Source organism: Nicotiana tomentosiformis, chromosome 4 (assembly GCF_000390325.3).
Source record: "Nicotiana tomentosiformis chromosome 4, ASM39032v3, whole genome shotgun sequence".
Classification (NCBI taxonomy): domain Eukaryota; kingdom Viridiplantae; phylum Streptophyta; class Magnoliopsida; order Solanales; family Solanaceae; genus Nicotiana; species Nicotiana tomentosiformis.
In genome coordinates this window covers 102401104-102419409 of record NC_090815.1, presented here as the reverse complement: position 1 = coordinate 102419409, position 18306 = coordinate 102401104, and the positions used below count along the sequence as shown (strand labels likewise).

Here is an 18306-nt window from a genome sequence, read left to right as displayed (position 1 = left end):
CTGAGCTTTCTGCTGCAACTTCATGCAAAACCTTATTTGAAAGATTTAAAATAATACCTAATTTTGCCTTTTTGTCTATGACGGCAAACTCCTCGTCCGTTTTATCCGTCATCTTTCCCTTTCCTTGCAGTGCCAAATATAAGCCATCCTGAATTAAGATAGCTTCCATCTTTAATTGCCACATTTCAAAGTTTGCACTTCGGTCAAATTTCTCAACATAAGACTTTGTTAGAGTCATTTTGGCTATTTAAACTAACCCGGTTAGATTTGGCTCTGATACGAATTTGTTAGGATCGGGAACCCGGGTAGTGTGGAATTTAGCCAAATAATGGTATAATGACAATAACAAAGATAATGCAAGTTGATAATAACAGCAATTAAAGAAGGTAAAGAAGACACAAATTTAACGTGGTTCGGTCAAGGTGACCTACGTCCACAAACGGAGAGGAACAATTTCACTATAGAAACAAGAGTACAAAAGAGAGTATAAAATTAGAGTAAATACTCTAATTAATCCCAAATACCCCAAGAGAATAACCTCACAAGATCACTCCAAAGAAAAAGTTCACACAAGTATTTTCCAACACTCAACTCTCTTATAAAACCTCTATAATGAAAGAAAGGAAAGGCAAGAGACGTTTGTCTCAAACTTAGGTGTATTTGATATGGACATTTGCTAGCCTATTTATAAGAAAATAGATGGTCATTGTATGGAATATGATTGGCCAGCAAGGCCTTTAATGAATGGACATAAAATGTCCAACAAGTGACCAATGAAAGACCATAGAGAAGCCAACAAGGCTTATAGTCTATGGTCAAAAGTAGCCACGTATATCACAACACTCAAAATAAATAACTCTCTTTTGATATTCCCACCCACTACAATATCGCTCACTCTCTATTTTTCTCACAGACTATTTTCTTATACTCTGTCTGTAATGCCTCACTCTTTCTTTCTCTCATTGTTGATGTGTAGAAATGAGAGCCGAAACTCTCCTTTAATAGTATTGAGTACCTACTATTTTTGATAATTTGCAGATTTGCAAATCAAGTGAATCCTAATGAATCTCACATTTTCTTCTTTCATTTATTGGGATAGACCTCTTTCCCAATTTTTCTTTCTTTCATTTATGGGGATGGACCCTACAAATCTCCCCCTCCATACCCATTCACCTGAAGGAGGTAACACCAGACTTCTATCTTGAGTGCATGCCGACAAGTTCTTTGCACAATTCGAACTTGTCTCTTGGTACCACCTTGGTCAGCATATCTACGGGATTCTTACTTGTAGAAATCTTCAAGACTTTTAGAGACTCATTCTCTACCATTTCTCGAATCCAGTGATATCTCACGTCGATGTGTTTGGTCCTTGCATGGTAAATGGAGTTTTTGCTAAGGTCTATTGCATTTTGACTGTCACAATAGACAACATACTCCTTCTGATGCAATCCAAACTCTTGAAGGAACCGTTTCAACCATATCATCCCCTTGCCAGCTTTAGCAGCTGCAATACACTCCGCTTTAGTTGTAGAGAGTGCGACACACTTTTGCAACCTTGACTGCCATGATATAGCTCCCCCTGAAAATGTAAACAAATATCGAGTAGTGGATTTTCTATTATCAATGTCACATGCCATATCAACATCTGTATAGCCCTTCAAGATTGGATCAGATTCTCCAAAGCATAAATAATCTCCCGTGGTACCTCTCAGGTACCTGAGTATCCACTTGACTACTTCCCAATGTTCTCTTCCAGGATTTTCAAGAAACTTGCTGACAACACCAAATGCGTGAGCAATATCAGGTCTAGTGCATATACATCAAACATCTGACGACAGAGGAATAAGGAACTTTGGTCATGCTGTCCTTTTCCTCCATTGTTGTAGGACACATCTTCTTGCTTAACTTCAGATGACTAGCAAGAGGTGTGCTGACTGACTTAGCATTCTTCATGTTGAAGCATTCCAGTACACGTTCAATGTACTTCTCCTGAGACAGTCATAACTTTCTGCTTGTTTGCTCTCGAACTATCTTCATACCCAGAATTTGTTATGTTGGGGACAAGTCCTTCATATCAAATAACTTGGACAAATCTCTCTTCAACTTTGCTATCAACTCCATGTCTTTTCCTACAATTAACATGTCATCCACATACAACAACAAAATAATAAAATTGTTGTCAGAAAATCTTTTGAAGTATACACGTGGATCAGAATAGGTCTTTCCTCCGTTTGAAGCCTTTAACCACCAATCGAGCTTTGTATCTGACCAGCTTGCCATTTTCATCTTTCTTGAGTTTAAAGACCCACTTACATTTTAGTAGTCTTTTACCGTTTGGAAGTTCAACCAGCTTGTACGTGCCATTTTTCTGCATAGATTTCATCTCTTCTTGCATGGCTTTCATCCACTGGTTCTTTTCTGGATGGGACAACACCTATTTAAGATTTTCTGGCTCCCCTTATCACTGATGAGGACATACTCTGTGGAAGGGTACCTGCATGACTCTACCCTTGGCCTTTTTGATCTCCTCAGAGGTTAAGGTTCTTCTTCTTCTTGAGTGGGGTACTCCACTTGGTCGACATCATCATCAAGTTGATCCCCATGCTCAATAACCTCATCAGGTTTCTCCCCCTTCTCGGCAACCTCGTCGGTCGTACTTTCTGCACTTTTGGGATAGTTAGAAGAAGAAGGAATGGTAACAAGGTTAGGGATTATACCATTCTTTGTCTTCTCTGACTGATCATTTATAGCTCCAACTTTACTTTCTCAGAAGATTACATCTCTGCTTCTAATGACCTTCTTCTTTACACGATCCCACAATCTGTACCTGAACTCTTCATCTCCATATCCAATGAATATGTAGGGGACAAATTTATCATCCAACTTTGTTCTATGCTCCTTTGGTAAATGTGCAAAAGCTCTGCAACAAAACACCTTTAGATGTGAGTAGGGCACTTCCTTGTTGGTCCAAACTCTCTCTGGGATGTCAAACTCCAATGGAACTTATGTACTCCTATTGATTAGGTAACAGGCTGTCTGAACTGCTTCACCCCAGAATGACTTAGGCAGTTTAGCCATTATGAGCATGCTTTTCACTTTCTCCACAATGGTGCAGTTCATCCTTTTGGCTACGCCATTGTGTTGTGGGGTTTCAGGAACTGTCTTTTCATGTCTGATCCCATGGCTCGATCAGTACTCTTCAAATTCCCTTGAAGTTTACTCACCTCCATTGTCACTTCGGAGACGCTTTATCTTTTGGCGTGTCTCCCTTTCTACCAGAGCATGAAATTTCTAGAAAACTTAAAATACCTGATCTTTGATTTTCAAAATATAAACCCATAATTTCGTGAAGCATCATCAATAAAAGTAACAAAATATTTGTTACCGCCCATCGATTCAATTTTCATGGGACCACAAATATCAGAATATACCAAATCAAGTATATTTAATTTTCTTTCAGACAATGTCTGAAATGAGTCTCTATGTTGCTTACCAAATAAATAGTAGTCACAAGGTTTTACCATTGTACCTTTGGCATAAGAAATGAGTGATTTCCTAGAAAGAATCTGCAATCCCTTCTCGCTCATATGACTCATTCTTTTGTGCCACAAATCTACAGAAATATCATCTTGTGTCGCGTTTAATTCACCTTGGCATATTTCTGCATTTGTCGTGTACAATGTGCCACGAGAAACTCCCTTTGCAATCACCAATGATCCTTTGGTGAGTCTCCACTTTTAATTTACAAAATAGTTCTCGTATCCATCTCGGTCTAAAGCAATTTCCGAGATCAAGTTCATTCGCAAATAAGGTACGTGTCGCACGTCCTTTAGAACCAATGTGCATCTGACATTTATCTTGATACAAATGTCACAAATCCCTGCAATCTTTGAGTAACTTGTGTTACCCATTCTCACAGTGCCGAAATCACCTGCTACATATCTGCAAAAAAGATCTCTTACCTGTTTGGCATGGTAAGATGCTGTTGTCTCAACCACCCATTCTGACTCTGGACCTGACAAGTGCATGCATTCCTCTTTCTCATTTATAAAGAGGACAACATTATTATTGTTTTGCACCATGGCAGTTGTGTTGTCGTCATTCTTCTGGCCACTACTTTCACCTTTGCCCTTCCTTGGAATTGGGCAATCTCTTTTGAAGTGACTTGGTTGATCACAATTGTAGCAATTTCTGGCTCTTGATTTGGATCGGTTCTTAGACTTCCCATGAGCTTCGGATCTATCATAGTTGCTCGAACTCCTTTGATAACTCCTGCCTCTACCTTCTGTGATGAGAGCATGTCCTTGATTTTCAGGCTTCTTTCTCATCTTCTCATTGAGCAGAAGAGCTTATGTGACATCTTTCAACTCAATGCTAGTCTTACCGTACATGATGGTTGTTGCGAAATTATCGTACGAAGATGGGAATGAGTTTAATAGCAAGATGGCTTTATCTTACTTTCACGCATGTGCAGGGCGTATAGCTGCTTCTTCAGGTATAATTTATTTGTCAGCGTTTTGGACATGCATAGGCTTTCCAACCTTGTCCAAATTTCACATGCGGTGTCTTCATCAATGATGTTAGTTACCACATCATTCTATAAGTGCAACCTAATTGCACTAGCAGTCCTTTCATCCAAATCAGCCCAATACTCACATTTCATGGTATCAGGCTTTTTGGCATCAGCATCTAGTACCTTGTGTAATCCTTGTTGGATGAGCAGATCTTTCATCCTTCTTTACCATGTTGAGAAACCTCTATCTCCGTTAAATTTTGCTACCTCGTATTTTACTCCGAATATTTTTATTTTTCATCGAGTATAGTACTACCATCAATGAATAGTATTTATGTGAACGAGCAGAACATGTGCTCTGATACTAGTTGTTGGGAATAAACTCCCTACAGAAATAATATTCACGTTAATAAAAGCGGAATAATAACGTAGCACCGAGATACGGTAAATAACAAGAATAAAAGAGTGACAACGATACAAAGATTTTTACGTGAAAAATCCTTTTGAATAAGGGAAAAATCACGGCCCCGAGAAGAGCAACTGATATCACTATAGCAAGGAATTTTACTCTTTGTAGGTCCGAATAAAATACTCCAAAGACCACTACAACACTCAAAAGAAATAACTCTCTTTTGATATTCCCACCTCACTACAATATCGCTCATTCTCTATTTTTCTCACAAACTATTTTCTTATACCCTGTCTGTGATGCCTCACTCTTTCTTTCTCTCGTTGTTGGTGTGTAGAAATGAGAGTCGAAGCTCTCCTTGTATAGTATTAAGTGCCTACTATTTTTGACAATTAGATTTGAAAATAAAGTGAATTAATGAATTTGACATTTTCTCCTTTATTTTCTTCTTTCATTTTTGGGGATGACCTTTTTCCTTCTTTTTCTTTCTATCATTTATGGGGATGGACTCCACAGTTAAGAGCGATCATTTTGGCCTTAAATTTGCTCTTGTAGTCTTGGTGAAAAGAGCTAGACGGTATAGAAAACAGTTGATTGAACCTCAACACTATTGCTTATATCCTAGTTACAACTTACATGACATAATGATCATATCATTGCACAATGAATATCTCTGTTTGACACCAACTAGAGCAAGATCCTCCACCAGAAGAGCTAAAATGCTCGTTCATCTTTCACTACGCAACTAGCAAGCTTGTTTGGTTACTAGCTAGAATATCAAAACTGCTTGCTTTATATATCATCCTCTTTTAACGTAGATATGTTATGTGTAATCTCTGGGCAGTAATCCTGCAAAGAAAGAGACCAGTTGATTACCAAGGCCAAAAACCAGTAACTAAAGGATATATAGCACACAGAATATGGAAGGAATGTGATTATTGCATTACCTCTTGTTGCAACATTAGCTCAAGCTCACTTTCATTGAGCCATAGCAAACTTCTTGAAACCATTTGGAAGAAGTGACGAGTCTTCTTGTCTAGAATTATAGCCAATATTGGGGCATCAAGTCACATCTCTTGAACTTTCTCCTGACTTTAGGTGTGTGCCAATTTTGCTACTGTAGATAATGTTAGATAATGAGTTTCGATTAGTTGGACCTGCATAGTTCACTTTTAATAATTAGCGTTATTTCTAGCAAAACGACTGTATCGATCAAATCAACTATTTTGACTGAACAAGTCATTCTAGATGGAGGATATGCATATCAGTGATTTTAATCTAGAGTGCTTACTCATCCCAATAATGCATATAAAGCATCAGTTAAAGCTAATAGAGTTAACCAAATAAATAAATGCTGAAAGGAGGGTCGGCAAACAGAGTACATTAGTAAGGCATATTAGCACATGTTTATTTGAAAGTATATATATAACTAATTAAACGCAGTTACCATCTTGGGGTGGTGGCGCAGTTGGCTAGCGCGTAGGTCTCATAGCTTCTGAGTTATCCTGAGGTCGAGAGTTCGAGCCTCTCTCACCCCAGACCAATTGTTTTTAGTGGTTATTTACTTATGGGCCGAAGGCTTCTTGATAGTATAGAATTTCCAGACCCAGGCCCAAGAACACTAAGACCAAAGGATCTTTTGGCAACCATGATTCAAGAGGATCTCAAACTCAGGAGTCAGGGCCTTTGTATAAAAGAATTAAAAAAAAATTTGTTACCAAAGCAATTAGTTTGTATGTTTCTAGAACGAAATATTTGTATTATATGTAAATATATACTAGAGAAATCTTCATTTTCCCCTTTGATAGACGTCAATTTTGGTTGGTGCATTCACTGCATTTTTTAAATGCTTTGTCTCTTCTTTTTCAACTCCCATGATTCTGGGTATTGCTTCCCATATCTGTATGTAGTCATCAATTTCGAGAGACGAAGTTAGGATTCTGATCACAAGAGATGTCCAATTGTAGTTCCCTAGTTCTTTGGAACCTTTGACATGTCTTTCATTATGACCTTGTCACCCGTTTTATCCAAAATATTTCACAAGTTGCATTTTCCAGTATGTGTGCATATTGATAAAATTAAAACTGTCACATGTCAGTTTTAAAGTAAAATATGTTTAGTTCACAAACACGTTCATATTTGGACCATATGGTTAATTAAGAGCTTGTCAATTCCTTTAAGCAATAGAAATACATCTTTTCTAACACTTACAAACAGTGACGGAGCAAGGACGTAATGTTTATGGGTTCTGAATTATCCATCGAACTCATAGCTCCTTCACGATTAAATAGTTCTACATATTTTATAGATTTTTAATACAAATACATGGTCTAAATAAAAGTTATTGGGTTCATTCGAACCTTGTTTACTCGTAAAACGGTACAGTTGAATTTGTAACGTGGTTTATAGACAAGCGAATCGATTTGATTCTAAAAATAATAAATTAATTAAATAAAATGCAAGAGTTAGCGTTGAAATCGAGATAAGACAGTGAATAGCCTGGTTCTGGGAGCAGAGCTTCCGAAGGCAGTAATATGAATCTTAATAAGCCATAAATGAAATGTTATTGAGCTTTTGAATAGTATATAACATAAATTTGTCAGAAAATTCGTCCCCATCTAATGGTTGTTGAAGTCACTATTTATAGTTGCACCTAGGGAACAAGGTCCTAGGACCAAATCCCTCTTAAATGACAATTATGGGAGCCATTAAAGAATGTGTAACGACGGGCTATGAATGTCATATTCTCTATAACGGACTGTGTATTTAATACTGTAGAATATTTTTCATTGAATGCTTTCAGGTGACAGGCATTCATTTGTCTTTATTAGCAATATTCCCTTCGGGGGCTTCCCGGTGCCAACCGAAACTGCTGCCCCCAGTCTTGATTTTCACATGTCTCGCTTTTCATCTATCTCCGATTCCACGTGCCGCTCTATTATACGAGTATTTAATATTTTACCTTATACATATAGTCTCCCTGCTTTCCGGTGGCACATCTTTGCGTCATCGGAAAGTTGGTGGAGATACCTTTCTTGGCAGAAAATTTTCTGAACCCCTCTGAAATATTTTTGACGCTTGATTAGACGCACGTCTCTCCACATTTAATGCCCCGAACACGCGTCACTCTACGATTCAGCAATATTTTCGTCGGTTCTCGAGGTAATCATGGCCACGATTTTAGCCGTATATTCCTTTACTTATATGCCTCATACTTCTTCTTTTACACTTCATAATTTTTCGAACTCTCTCAACTTTTCTTACTCAACTCTCTTGATTTCATCTTTCTTTAACCTTCTTCTTCAGAGAAATTCTTACTTTCTTCTGTTGACCATGACCTCCACTTCCAAAAACTCCATATCTTCAAAGAACAAGGAAAACACTGATGATGTTGGTCCTCCTACGGTGAGCACCATTATCCCCAGAAGGCTTAGTACAGCCAAGGATTTTGAGGAGAAGTTTCCTTCTGCCGCACATGGATTGTTGGTGTGTACCCTTCTTCCATACGTCCTTCTAGCATTCCTGTTGTGAAGGAAGATTGTGGTTGCCATGAGTTGAACATCATCGCTCCCGATCTGGCTGAGCAAGCAACCTTCCCTAAGAAGTGTTTTACATACGTTTACACGTATCCCTTCACTTTGGGTCCATTTTCATTGAGCGGGGGACTTGACCCCGTAATTTTGGAGCCTTGCTAGTGGTATCAAGTCTGTTTTGCACAGGTAAGCTCTTCTGTGTGGCGGACAGTAGCCTGTCTATGGAGGCTATGCCAGGAGACGGGGGAAGACACCTCCTTGGCCCGCATGATGAATCTTTACTCCCCCAAAATCTTTTGTGGGGAATGATAAACATCAGCAAACATGGTCACCACACTTTGCTTACCAGCATGGATGATGACAATGACAGCGGATGGATGGAGCGGTTTGTTGTAGTTTACACTAAGGACATCATCCCGGCCACAACTCCAGCTTTCCCCGAGTCATGGACTCGTACACATAAGTTCAATGTCTGTCTTTTCCTCGATCAAAAGTTGTTCCATGCTGTTACTAATCTTTTTCTTTTCACTATTTCAGCAACTTGATGGACACCTCCAATGGTTGAAGGCTTGGACCAGTGGGTCCAGAAGATCCTAGATATTACCACACCCGAGACCCACTGGTGAAAAGTATTATGCCTCAAATACGGGTAGAAGGCCAAAAATTATGGTAGGTTGATTCTCAAACTAATCTTGTTTTTACCTTACGTATAAGAAAATTGGCTGAAATCTCTTTCCATTGAATTCAGGTCTTCCACAGGGTTCTATTACCGTCCCCGAGGAGGACGTTTTGGATGATCCTATAGATGTTGCAATAGGCTTTCACCCGAACAAGTGCCATGAGACCTGCTTTCGGTGCAGGTGCTTCCTCTCGGAGTCCCCGACCAGAGAACAAGCAACAAAAAAGGTGACGTTCCTCTACGGCCGAGGGTAAAAATGAAAGGGTAAATAATACCGCGCCCGAGACAGCCGCAACCACTGTGGTGATCGATGATGATGGGGGAGCTAGTGATGAATGGGCTTCCCTACAGAGGAGACGACGAACTTCATCAGCTCAACAAAATGCTTAATCTGTTGAGCTAGTAACACCAAACAAGGACGACGTCCAGGCGCTCTGGTGAGAGTGTGATATAGTGGAAGATGCCAACTCTCGCTTTCGAACCCCCGTCGTTGCTCCGGGTACTGTGAGGTTGGGTACCGGGCCTTTTCCGTCTTCGGTTGATGAGCAACCAATAACTACATCATCCCCACCGGCCTCCGGGTATTGCTTTTGCAATAGCTGCTTCTCAACCCACAACATCATCAGCTTCATCTTCTTCTTCGCTAGCCATGCCTTCACCACCAGCAACTGCTACATCATCCCCACCGTCTGTGGACACCCGAGATGAGGAGGTCCCTCCTCTCCAGTCCCCAAGCCATGGGGATTTGGGGTATAACTATTCGTTCCCCTCCACAGATCTTCAAAAGAGGAGGAGTTTCTCCCTCTCCATCTCTACCGGGTTCCATCTTCTGTCACAGCCGGTGGAACTTGCCAGTTACCTGAAGACTCTGAGTTTAGAGAAAGATAAGAATAAAATACAATCTCTCTCAAGAGAGTGTATGATAAACAACGTCGTGCACAACGCGGCAGCAGTACGATATTTGCTCATTTTACTGTTTCTTGTAGTTTCGCTATGACAGGATTTTTTATTTGAATTTTTGCTTTACAGGCTAACTTGCTTGCTTTCGTGGGCCTTCAGTAGTTGATCCTTGATAAAGAAAACTCACATCTGAGTGGTATCAGCTGTTGGCCGAGCGGGAGCAAATTATTGCTCGCCTCCCGGTACTAGAAGCACAAGTCGCTGAAGCCGTTAAGTTGGAGACTCGGTTGCAGCAGAGTGAGCAAGAGGTGATGACCTTTAGCCAAGAGGCTGCCCTGTTAAGAGTACAATTTTAACAGGCCAAGGCAAAGTGGTCTGAGGTCCAAAATGTTGTTCTTGTTGCTGCTGAGCGCGAGGCTGCCTCTACTGAAAGACTAAATAATTTGGAGGCAGCCTTGAACTCCAAAGCTAAAGAGGCTACTGCTGCCGAGGAGAAGCATGTCCGGATGGAAGAGAAGTATAAGAGGGTCATGGAGCATAATAAAGTTTATAACTCCACTATCTGTGACCTTGACGTCAGCCTTCAGGCCGCAAGATCCGAGAGGAATAATCTTTCGACTGAGGTTGATCAGCTTAAGGAAGAGCTTCAACGCCGAACGGCTTCCCTCATTGTAGAAAAAACATATTTGATATATAGTATGAGGATAAAAACCTTGGAAGAGGCCAAAGTGAGCGTCATTGATTTTGATGCCGAGATCGCCAAGGCCAGTGAGCTGGAGTCAACTAACCGAAGGGGCCTCCCGGATCAGCCTAATGCGACTGACTCTTCGAGTTCCGATTCCCAATTCTCGGGAACTGAAGAAGAACTTTAAGGTGAGGATGATGAAGGCCAAGATCCCGAGCCGACGACAGATCTACCTACTTCCCCTAGGGGCGCAGACACTTCTCTTCCCCCGAGTTTTGGGGACATAGTAGTTTAGTTTTTTGATTTCTTTTCCCTTTGTTTTTTTTATACTTTTGTACTTGTGCTGTTTGGCACGTTTGTTATATAAAAGTGCTTTTTCGTTTAAGAATTGCACAAATTTTACTTTTTTGCGTCGAGTTATGCAAGGCTTCGGGTGCATTTTTCCCCGTTGGCATTCAGATTCCGGGCACAAATTCTTCCAGAACCAACCCTTTACTGTGAGGGTTTCATAAGAGAGGGCCCTCTTATATTTACGGTGCTCTTGAAGAGGACGTCTCCTATTCATTCTAGTACTAGCATTTGAAGTACTTGATTAACTTTCAAATGATAAAATAGATTCATCGTTTGGACAAGAAACAAGATAAAAATAAAAAGACTTTACTTTATTCCTTCCATTTTTTTGTACATAAGCATTCGTTGTGCTGAAAAGAAATTACCATTACTTGTGGCCAATTTGTACAACTTCTTTCTAAGGGGCTGGTCGTGCAGTCCTCGGTCCTGATGATACATGTTTGTTCCCGAATTTTGTAGTCCTAGTTTATGTGGCAGTTGTCACGACCCAAACCGCAAGGCCGTTATGGGCACCCGGTGCCTTACACAATTGAGTACCAATGTAACATATCTTTCTTATCATATTGTCATAGGTAAGTGGTCCAGAAGGGTCGTCATGAGATAACGAGAATAAAACATAAGGGAATACTAGACATAGGACGACCCAACATGATATAGAAACTTATACGTGTGACATACGGACCTATAAGGCCGACATGATCATTTGTATACTCATGACATAGGCCGATAAGGCCATACAAGTATCCATATACATGTCATCTGTCTATAAGCCTCTAAGAGTACATAAATGTCATAAAGGTCGGGACAGGGCCCCGCCATACCAATCAATACATATTCAAATTATACTGACCAAATAGGCAACTCCGGAGCAAGTGGAGTGCACAAACACCTTCTGTTGAGTTGATAGCCTACTAGGAGAACTCTCAACCTGTCTATCGGGACCTGCGGGCATGAAATATAGCGTCCCCATGCAAAAGGGACGTCAGTACAAATAAAGTACCGAGTATGTAAGGCATGAAAGAAACATGGAGTAAGGAACTCAACCTGTAAGTCTGAATAGCTCTGTGAATCATGAAAATATTTATAATACCATGCATGTGCGTATAAATGCCATACCATGCATAAGTATATGCGTACATAATATCATCAAGCCTCTGGGGGCATCCCATCCACTGTGGGCGAAATCATCAATGTATACCAGCTGATTAGGTGGTGGTGCGTATATAACGCCATAACCTTTTCCATATCCCATATACATATAATTTACGCGCATATAACGCTATCTGCTCATGGGTCAATGTACATGTATAAATGAATGCAATGCATAAGGAAGTAAATCTATAAGATCTCTCGGAATATCATAAGACCCATGAATAGACGATATGATAGTAGGACATATGGGGAATCAAGAACATAGGCAACCCTAGTACTTCTAGGAATAGAATTATTTGTGAAAGTTGCGTACTTGCTCATTTCTTGCATTATATGGATCATTCCAAAAAGGAAAGAATGGATAGCCTTAACAAGTGAATAACTCGAACTCACGGCTTCCGATCACCGTCCCGTGAGTTCTAACTATTAGGAAACGAATTTATCAACCTTCCTTGATATTTAAATACAGAAATTACATGTTTTCTTAACTATGAAGTACCTTCCAAAACTCAAACTACAAAGAAAAATAGAGACGATATAGTGATACTTACGTCGTAGGGATCATTTTAATATTATCGTTTCTTGATTCCGTGTCCGGGATGATAATCTTGTTTAAAGCTCTTGCAGAGAGCTTAAGAGTAAAGTTAGGGGTATTATTTGGTTGTCTGTTCTGGAAAATTGAAGAAATAAACGAGATAAGGATATAAATATCCATTTTATTTGAAAAGTCAAAAGATGCTACTTGGCACCCTAGCATTCGTCCTTCTTCCAACGCTTATAACTTTTTATTCGGGTGTCGTGTGAATGAACGGTTAAGAGCGTTGGAAACTACATTCCAAGACCTTCAATTTTATATATATAATATGTCCCAAAAAGACCCCATATAGTACACGAAATTTATTTCTCAAAAAGTTTTGTTACAAGGCAAATTCTTAGTCGTTTTTTTCGCAACTTTAATCCGATTTTTTCCAAACTTCATATTTCTATCCAAACATCATATATAGCCATATTATAACTTTAAAATTATTTAAATAATTATTAACAAGTCTTATATTCATTATGTCACCTTGGGACGCATATGGTGTAACAGCAGTCATGTGGCCATATTCTCATATCATCCCCCCCCCCCTCTTTGTTCAATCCGAAGAATGCGAATTTGAACACTGGAAGTCTTGCTTCTTTAAAGGTCTCACTAGTTAATGGTTGGATAATCTTTGGTCTGATAGCAAGCTTTATTTCCCATTAGGAACTTTGCTATAGAACCAAAGATTATCTAACCACCCCTAATGACTTGTACTCGTGAACGGTCGGCTAACCTTTGGTCTGGTAGCAAACTTTATTTCCCGTTAGGAACTTTACTACTGAGCAAAAAATTATCTAACCGTCCTGTAGTGGTTCATTGCTTCCATGCCTTGTCGTTTAAAGGTCTTATTTATTCTGAAAGCATTTCCTTCGTAATACGCTTTCCGTTGCTGCCTCATTAAAAATCTTGCTAGAAAACCCCAATTGGGACAAACACTGAACGAAGGAAAAAAGAGTACAGCACATACTTTCAGTATAAGCGGTCCCCATCAGGAATAGTACCTTTTGAGGTGTAACACATTCCAGCTGCTCGGCAATTTTACTCCGTCTTAATTTTCCAATTCGTATGATCTTTTTCTGCTGACAGCTGAAACCTGGTAAGGGCCTTCCCACGTTGGACCCAGCTTTCCTGCATTGAGCTCCCGGGTGTTTTGAGTTACTTTCCTTAAAACCAAGTCTCCTACTTTGAAATAATGGAAATTGTCCATTCGATTGTAGTATCTTTCCAATATTTATTTCTGGGCCACCATCCTTATATGTGCCAAGTCCCTATATTCATCGAGCAGGTCCAGTCTGACCAACAATGCTTCGTTGTTTGCTTCTTCATCCGCCCGGAAGTATCTCATGATAGGCTCTCCCACTTCCACCGGGATCAGGACTTCTACTTCGTACATGAGAGAGAATTTTGTCTCTCACGTGCTTGACTTCGCCGTCGTTCGGTATGCACATAGCACTCCCGGTAACTCTTAGGGTCATTTGCCTTTGGCTGCTTCCAATCTCTTTTTGAGATTTTGAATAATCACTTTGTTTGTTGATTCCGCTTGACTGTTTGCACTCGGGTGGTATGGCAACGATGTGATTCTTTTGATTTTCAAATCTTCAAGGAATTTTGTGACTTGTGCGCCTATAAATTATGGCCCGTTGTCGCATGATATCTCTTTTGGTATCTCGAACCTGTAAATTATATTCTCCAACAGGAAGTCAACCACTTCACGCTCACCAATTTTCTGGTAAGGACCTCTTCAACCCACTTAGAAAAGTAGTCAAAATCAAAAGAAAGCTTATCTTGCCAGGAGCCGGCGGTAGCGGACCAACTATGTCCCCCCATTTCATGAATGGCCAAGGCGACAAAATCGAGTGCAATAGTTCTGCTGGTTGATGCACCAATGGCGCATGGCGTTGACACTTATCGCATTTTTGAACATGTCTTAGCATCTTGTTCCATCCGGGGCTAGTAGTATGCTGCCTTAATTAGCTTTAATACCAAGGAATCTGCACTTGAGTGATTTCCACAGATTCCTTCGTGAACTTCTCTCATGACGTAATTAGCCTCGGAGGCTCCTAAACATCGGGCCAGCGGGACTTGGAAAGACTTTCTATACAATTGGCCTCCCCTGAAGCAATAACGGGCTGCTTTAGTGCAAAGTACCCAGGATGTCTTGGGATCTTCGGGTAGTTTTTCGTGCTCGAGATAGTCAATGATCTCATTTCTTCAGTCCCAGACCAAATTGATTGCATTTACTTCATAATAACCGTCCACATCCAATATCGAATACATAAGATGTACGACAGTACCGGAGTCTGATCCCTTCATTTTCGTGGACGAGCCCAGATTTTCTAGTGCGTCTACTTTTGCGTTTTCTTCCCTCGGGATATGGGTGATTGACCATTCCCTGAACCGTGCAAGTAGAGTCTGGACTTTCACTACATATTATTGCAAGCGTTCCTCTTTGGTGTCGAGATCCCATAGACCTGATTCACTACCAGTAGGGAATCACATTTGATTTCTATGACCTCGGAGTCTAGTCCCCGAGCCAGCTCGAGTCTTGCAATTAAAGCCTCATACTCGGCTTCATTATTAGTCAAGGGAATAGTTCTTATTCCCTACCTCGGGGTTTCTCCCAAGGGCGTGATCAGTACTACCCCGAGCCCGGACCCTTTCACGTTGGAAGCTCCGTCTGTGAATAAGGTCCAGACTCCTGATGTCGATTCCAATACCATCTCTGCTTCTTTGATGGCTAAAGGCGGTAGTCCAGGACCGAAGTCGGCCATAAAGTCGGCCAAAACTTGTGACTTGATCGTAGTCCAGGGTTTATACTCTATGTCAAATTCACTCATTTTGACTGCCCATTTGGCCAGTCGACCTGATAGTTTAAGTTTGTGAAGGATATTCCATAGGGGAAAGGTTGTCACCACAGCTATCGGGTGACATTGAAAATAAGGCCTAAGCTTTCGAGCGACGACTACGAGAGCTAAGACCAACTTTTCGAGATGTGGGTACCGAGTTTTCGCTCCCGTTAAAATTTTACTGACATAATAGATAGGAGATTGTGTACCTTCGTCTTCACAGACTAAAATGACACTTACCGCTAACTCCGACACCGCTAAGTAAATCAGCAACTGCTCGCCTTCCTCCGGTTTCGATAGTAATAGAGGGCTCGATAAATACCTTTTCAAATCTTTCAGAGCATGCTGGCATTCCAGAGTCCATTCGAAGTTGTTCTTCTTTTTTAAAAGTGAGAAGAACTGGTGACATTTTTTTGAAGACCGGGAAAAGAATCTGCTTAAAGCGGCTTGTGTTCCTGTTAACCTTTGAACATCTTTCACGTTTGATAGCTGGTCGGGGATGTCCTCGGTGGCTTTACTTTTATCGGGATTGACTTCGATCCCCATTTGTGATACCGAGAACCCTAAAAAGTTACCGGAGCTGACTCCGAATGCATATTTTTTGGGGTTAAGCTTCATGTTGTACTTTCTTAGGATGTCAAAGGTTTCTTGTAAGTGCTTAATATGATCACCTACGTTTAAAGACTTAACCAACATATCATCAAACTTCCATGGTTTTCCCTATTTGTTTTTCAAACATTTTATTCACAAGCCTCTGATAAGTGGATCCGACGTTCTTAAGCCCGAAAGGCATCATATTATAGCAATATGTGTTGAAGTTCGTTATGAAAAAAGTTTTTTCCTGATCCTCCAGGTTTATTTTGATTTGGTTGTACCCAGAATAGGCATCGAGGAAATTCATGAACTCGTGCCCGGACGTCGTATCAATCATTTGATCAATGTTTGGCAATGGGAACGAGTCTTTTGGGCACGCCTTATTCAGATCCTTATAATCTATGCACGTGCGAAATTTACTATTCTTTTTTGGAACTACTACTACATTAGCTAGCCAGTCTGAATATTTTACCTCCCGGATTGAACCGATATCAAGCAATCGAGTTACCTCTTCTTTGACAAATTTGTTTCTAACCTCGGCAATATGGCGTTTCTTCTGCCTTACCGAATGGATGTTAGGATACAGGCTTAACTTGTGCACGATCACCTCTGGTGGAATACCTATCATATCCTCATGCGACCACGCAAAAGAGTCAACGTTAAATTTAAGAAATTCTATAAATCCTTACCTGAGCTCGGGGTTTAATCCTTTCCCTAAATGGAACTTCCTCTCCAACAATTTCTCAAATAATGCGACTTGCATAAGTTCTTCCGCTATGGATTTGGTTGCGTCTGTTTCTTCTGGTACCTGGAAATATCTAGGTACATGATAGGATTCCGATGACTCCTCCCCCTTGTTGACTTCGTTTGGCTCGGGAGCAGGCGTCGGTTCCTGTAATTGCTATGTTGCATGCTCCTTTCCTTTGCTACTGGAAACTGAGATCGCGTTCATCTACTTTGCCACTGGTTGATCTCCTCTTATTTGTTTAATTCCCTCCGGCATTGGGAATTTCAAAAGTTGATGGTATGTTGACAGTACAACCTTCATCTCATAATCCATGGTCTTCCAAGAATAATATTGTAGACTACATCGTCGTCTACTACTTCAAAAAGGGTCGTCTTCATTACCCCTTCGGCATTTGTGGGCAGTAGAATTTCCCCTGGGGTTTTCACGCTTGCTAAATTGAACCCGACGAGGAGCTTTGTGACCAGAATGATGCTTCTGGTCAGCTTGGCTTGTTCCAGCATTCTCCATTGGATAATATTAGTTGAACTCCCTAGGTTCACCAAAACACGTTTAATTTTAAAATCTAAAATATTAAGAGAAATTATCAAGGCATCGTTGTGCAGTAGTAGGAGTGCGTCTGCGTCCTCCTCCGTGAAGGTGATATCGTCCTCGGTGACTTCCCAGAGTCTCTTTCTATGGGTCACCGATACCTTTGTCTTTTTCGATGCCGAAAAGATTACACCATTAATCTCATTTTCCCTGAAAATCATGTTATCGCTAGGCGAGGAGGATTTTTTCCTGCTTTTGAGGGTTCTGCGTTATCCCTGTTGCGACCGTAGTTATTCTAGCTCGGTCGCTTAAGAATTCTCTAAGATGGTTGTATTTCAACAATATCATTACCTCCTTGCGCAGATGTCTGCAATCCCCAGTCCGATGGCTATTGGTCCCATGGTACTCATACCATAGATTAAGATCTCTTTGATTGGGGTCGGATCTCATTGGCCTCGAAAATCGTGCTTCCTATGTTCCTTATCACCGATCCCGAGAACCCGATACTTTTTTATCCTGCAACGATCTATTATTCCGGCCACGATCAACTCTCCTAGTAGTAGGGAACCTATCCGCCGATCGGAAACCTCTGTCGCGTCCCTCGTCCCTTTCATAGGGCAAAAACTGACCTCTAGAAGACCGTCGATCTGCGTCAAAATCATCCTTCACCTTGTCCTTATTCTTCTCTCAGTCTCGACCCTTGGTTGATGCAGGAAAATCGAGCCGGTCATCCTCTATCCTTATCTTCGATTCATAGCGATTGTGGACATCCGCCCATGTTGTTT

General features: G+C 40.7%; 2 protein-coding genes and 1 non-coding gene across 3 annotated transcripts; 2 read left to right on the top strand and 1 right to left on the bottom strand.

Moving 5' to 3' along the window:
- Positions 1–6375: 6375 nt before the first annotated feature.
- On the top strand, positions 6376–6460 carry TRNAM-CAU (transfer RNA methionine (anticodon CAU)). Its single transcript is given in 2 exon segments — positions 6376–6413; positions 6425–6460. It is a non-coding gene; the product is annotated as a tRNA-Met (tRNA).
- A 3323-nt stretch (positions 6461–9783) lies between these two features.
- Positions 9784–10906, top strand: LOC138910258 (uncharacterized). Its single transcript, XM_070201486.1, has 3 exons — positions 9784–10086; positions 10238–10342; positions 10394–10906. The coding sequence occupies exons 1-3, from the start codon at positions 9784–9786 to the stop codon at positions 10904–10906; spliced, it is 921 nt and encodes a 306-aa protein (XP_070057587.1).
- A 6383-nt stretch (positions 10907–17289) lies between these two features.
- Positions 17290–17742, bottom strand: LOC138910257 (uncharacterized). The gene has a single exon (XM_070201485.1). The coding sequence runs from the start codon at positions 17740–17742 to the stop codon at positions 17290–17292; it is 453 nt and encodes a 150-aa protein (XP_070057586.1).
- Positions 17743–18306: the final 564 nt, after the last annotated feature.

Excerpts from the sequence above, each read along its gene's own strand:
- LOC138910258 (XM_070201486.1), top strand. The coding sequence starts at position 9,784 with ATGCCTTCACCACCAGCAACTGCTACATCATCCCCACCGTCTGTGGAC. Across the intron at positions 10,087-10,237 it reads TCGTGCACAACGCGGCAGCA|CTGTTGGCCGAGCGGGAGCA; the intron begins GTACGATATTTG and ends GAGTGGTATCAG. Across the intron at positions 10,343-10,393 it reads TGCAGCAGAGTGAGCAAGAG|GCCAAGGCAAAGTGGTCTGA; the intron begins GTGATGACCTTT and ends CAATTTTAACAG.
- LOC138910257 (XM_070201485.1), bottom strand. The coding sequence starts at position 17,742 with ATGATTTTCAGGGAAAATGAGATTAATGGTGTAATCTTTTCGGCATCG.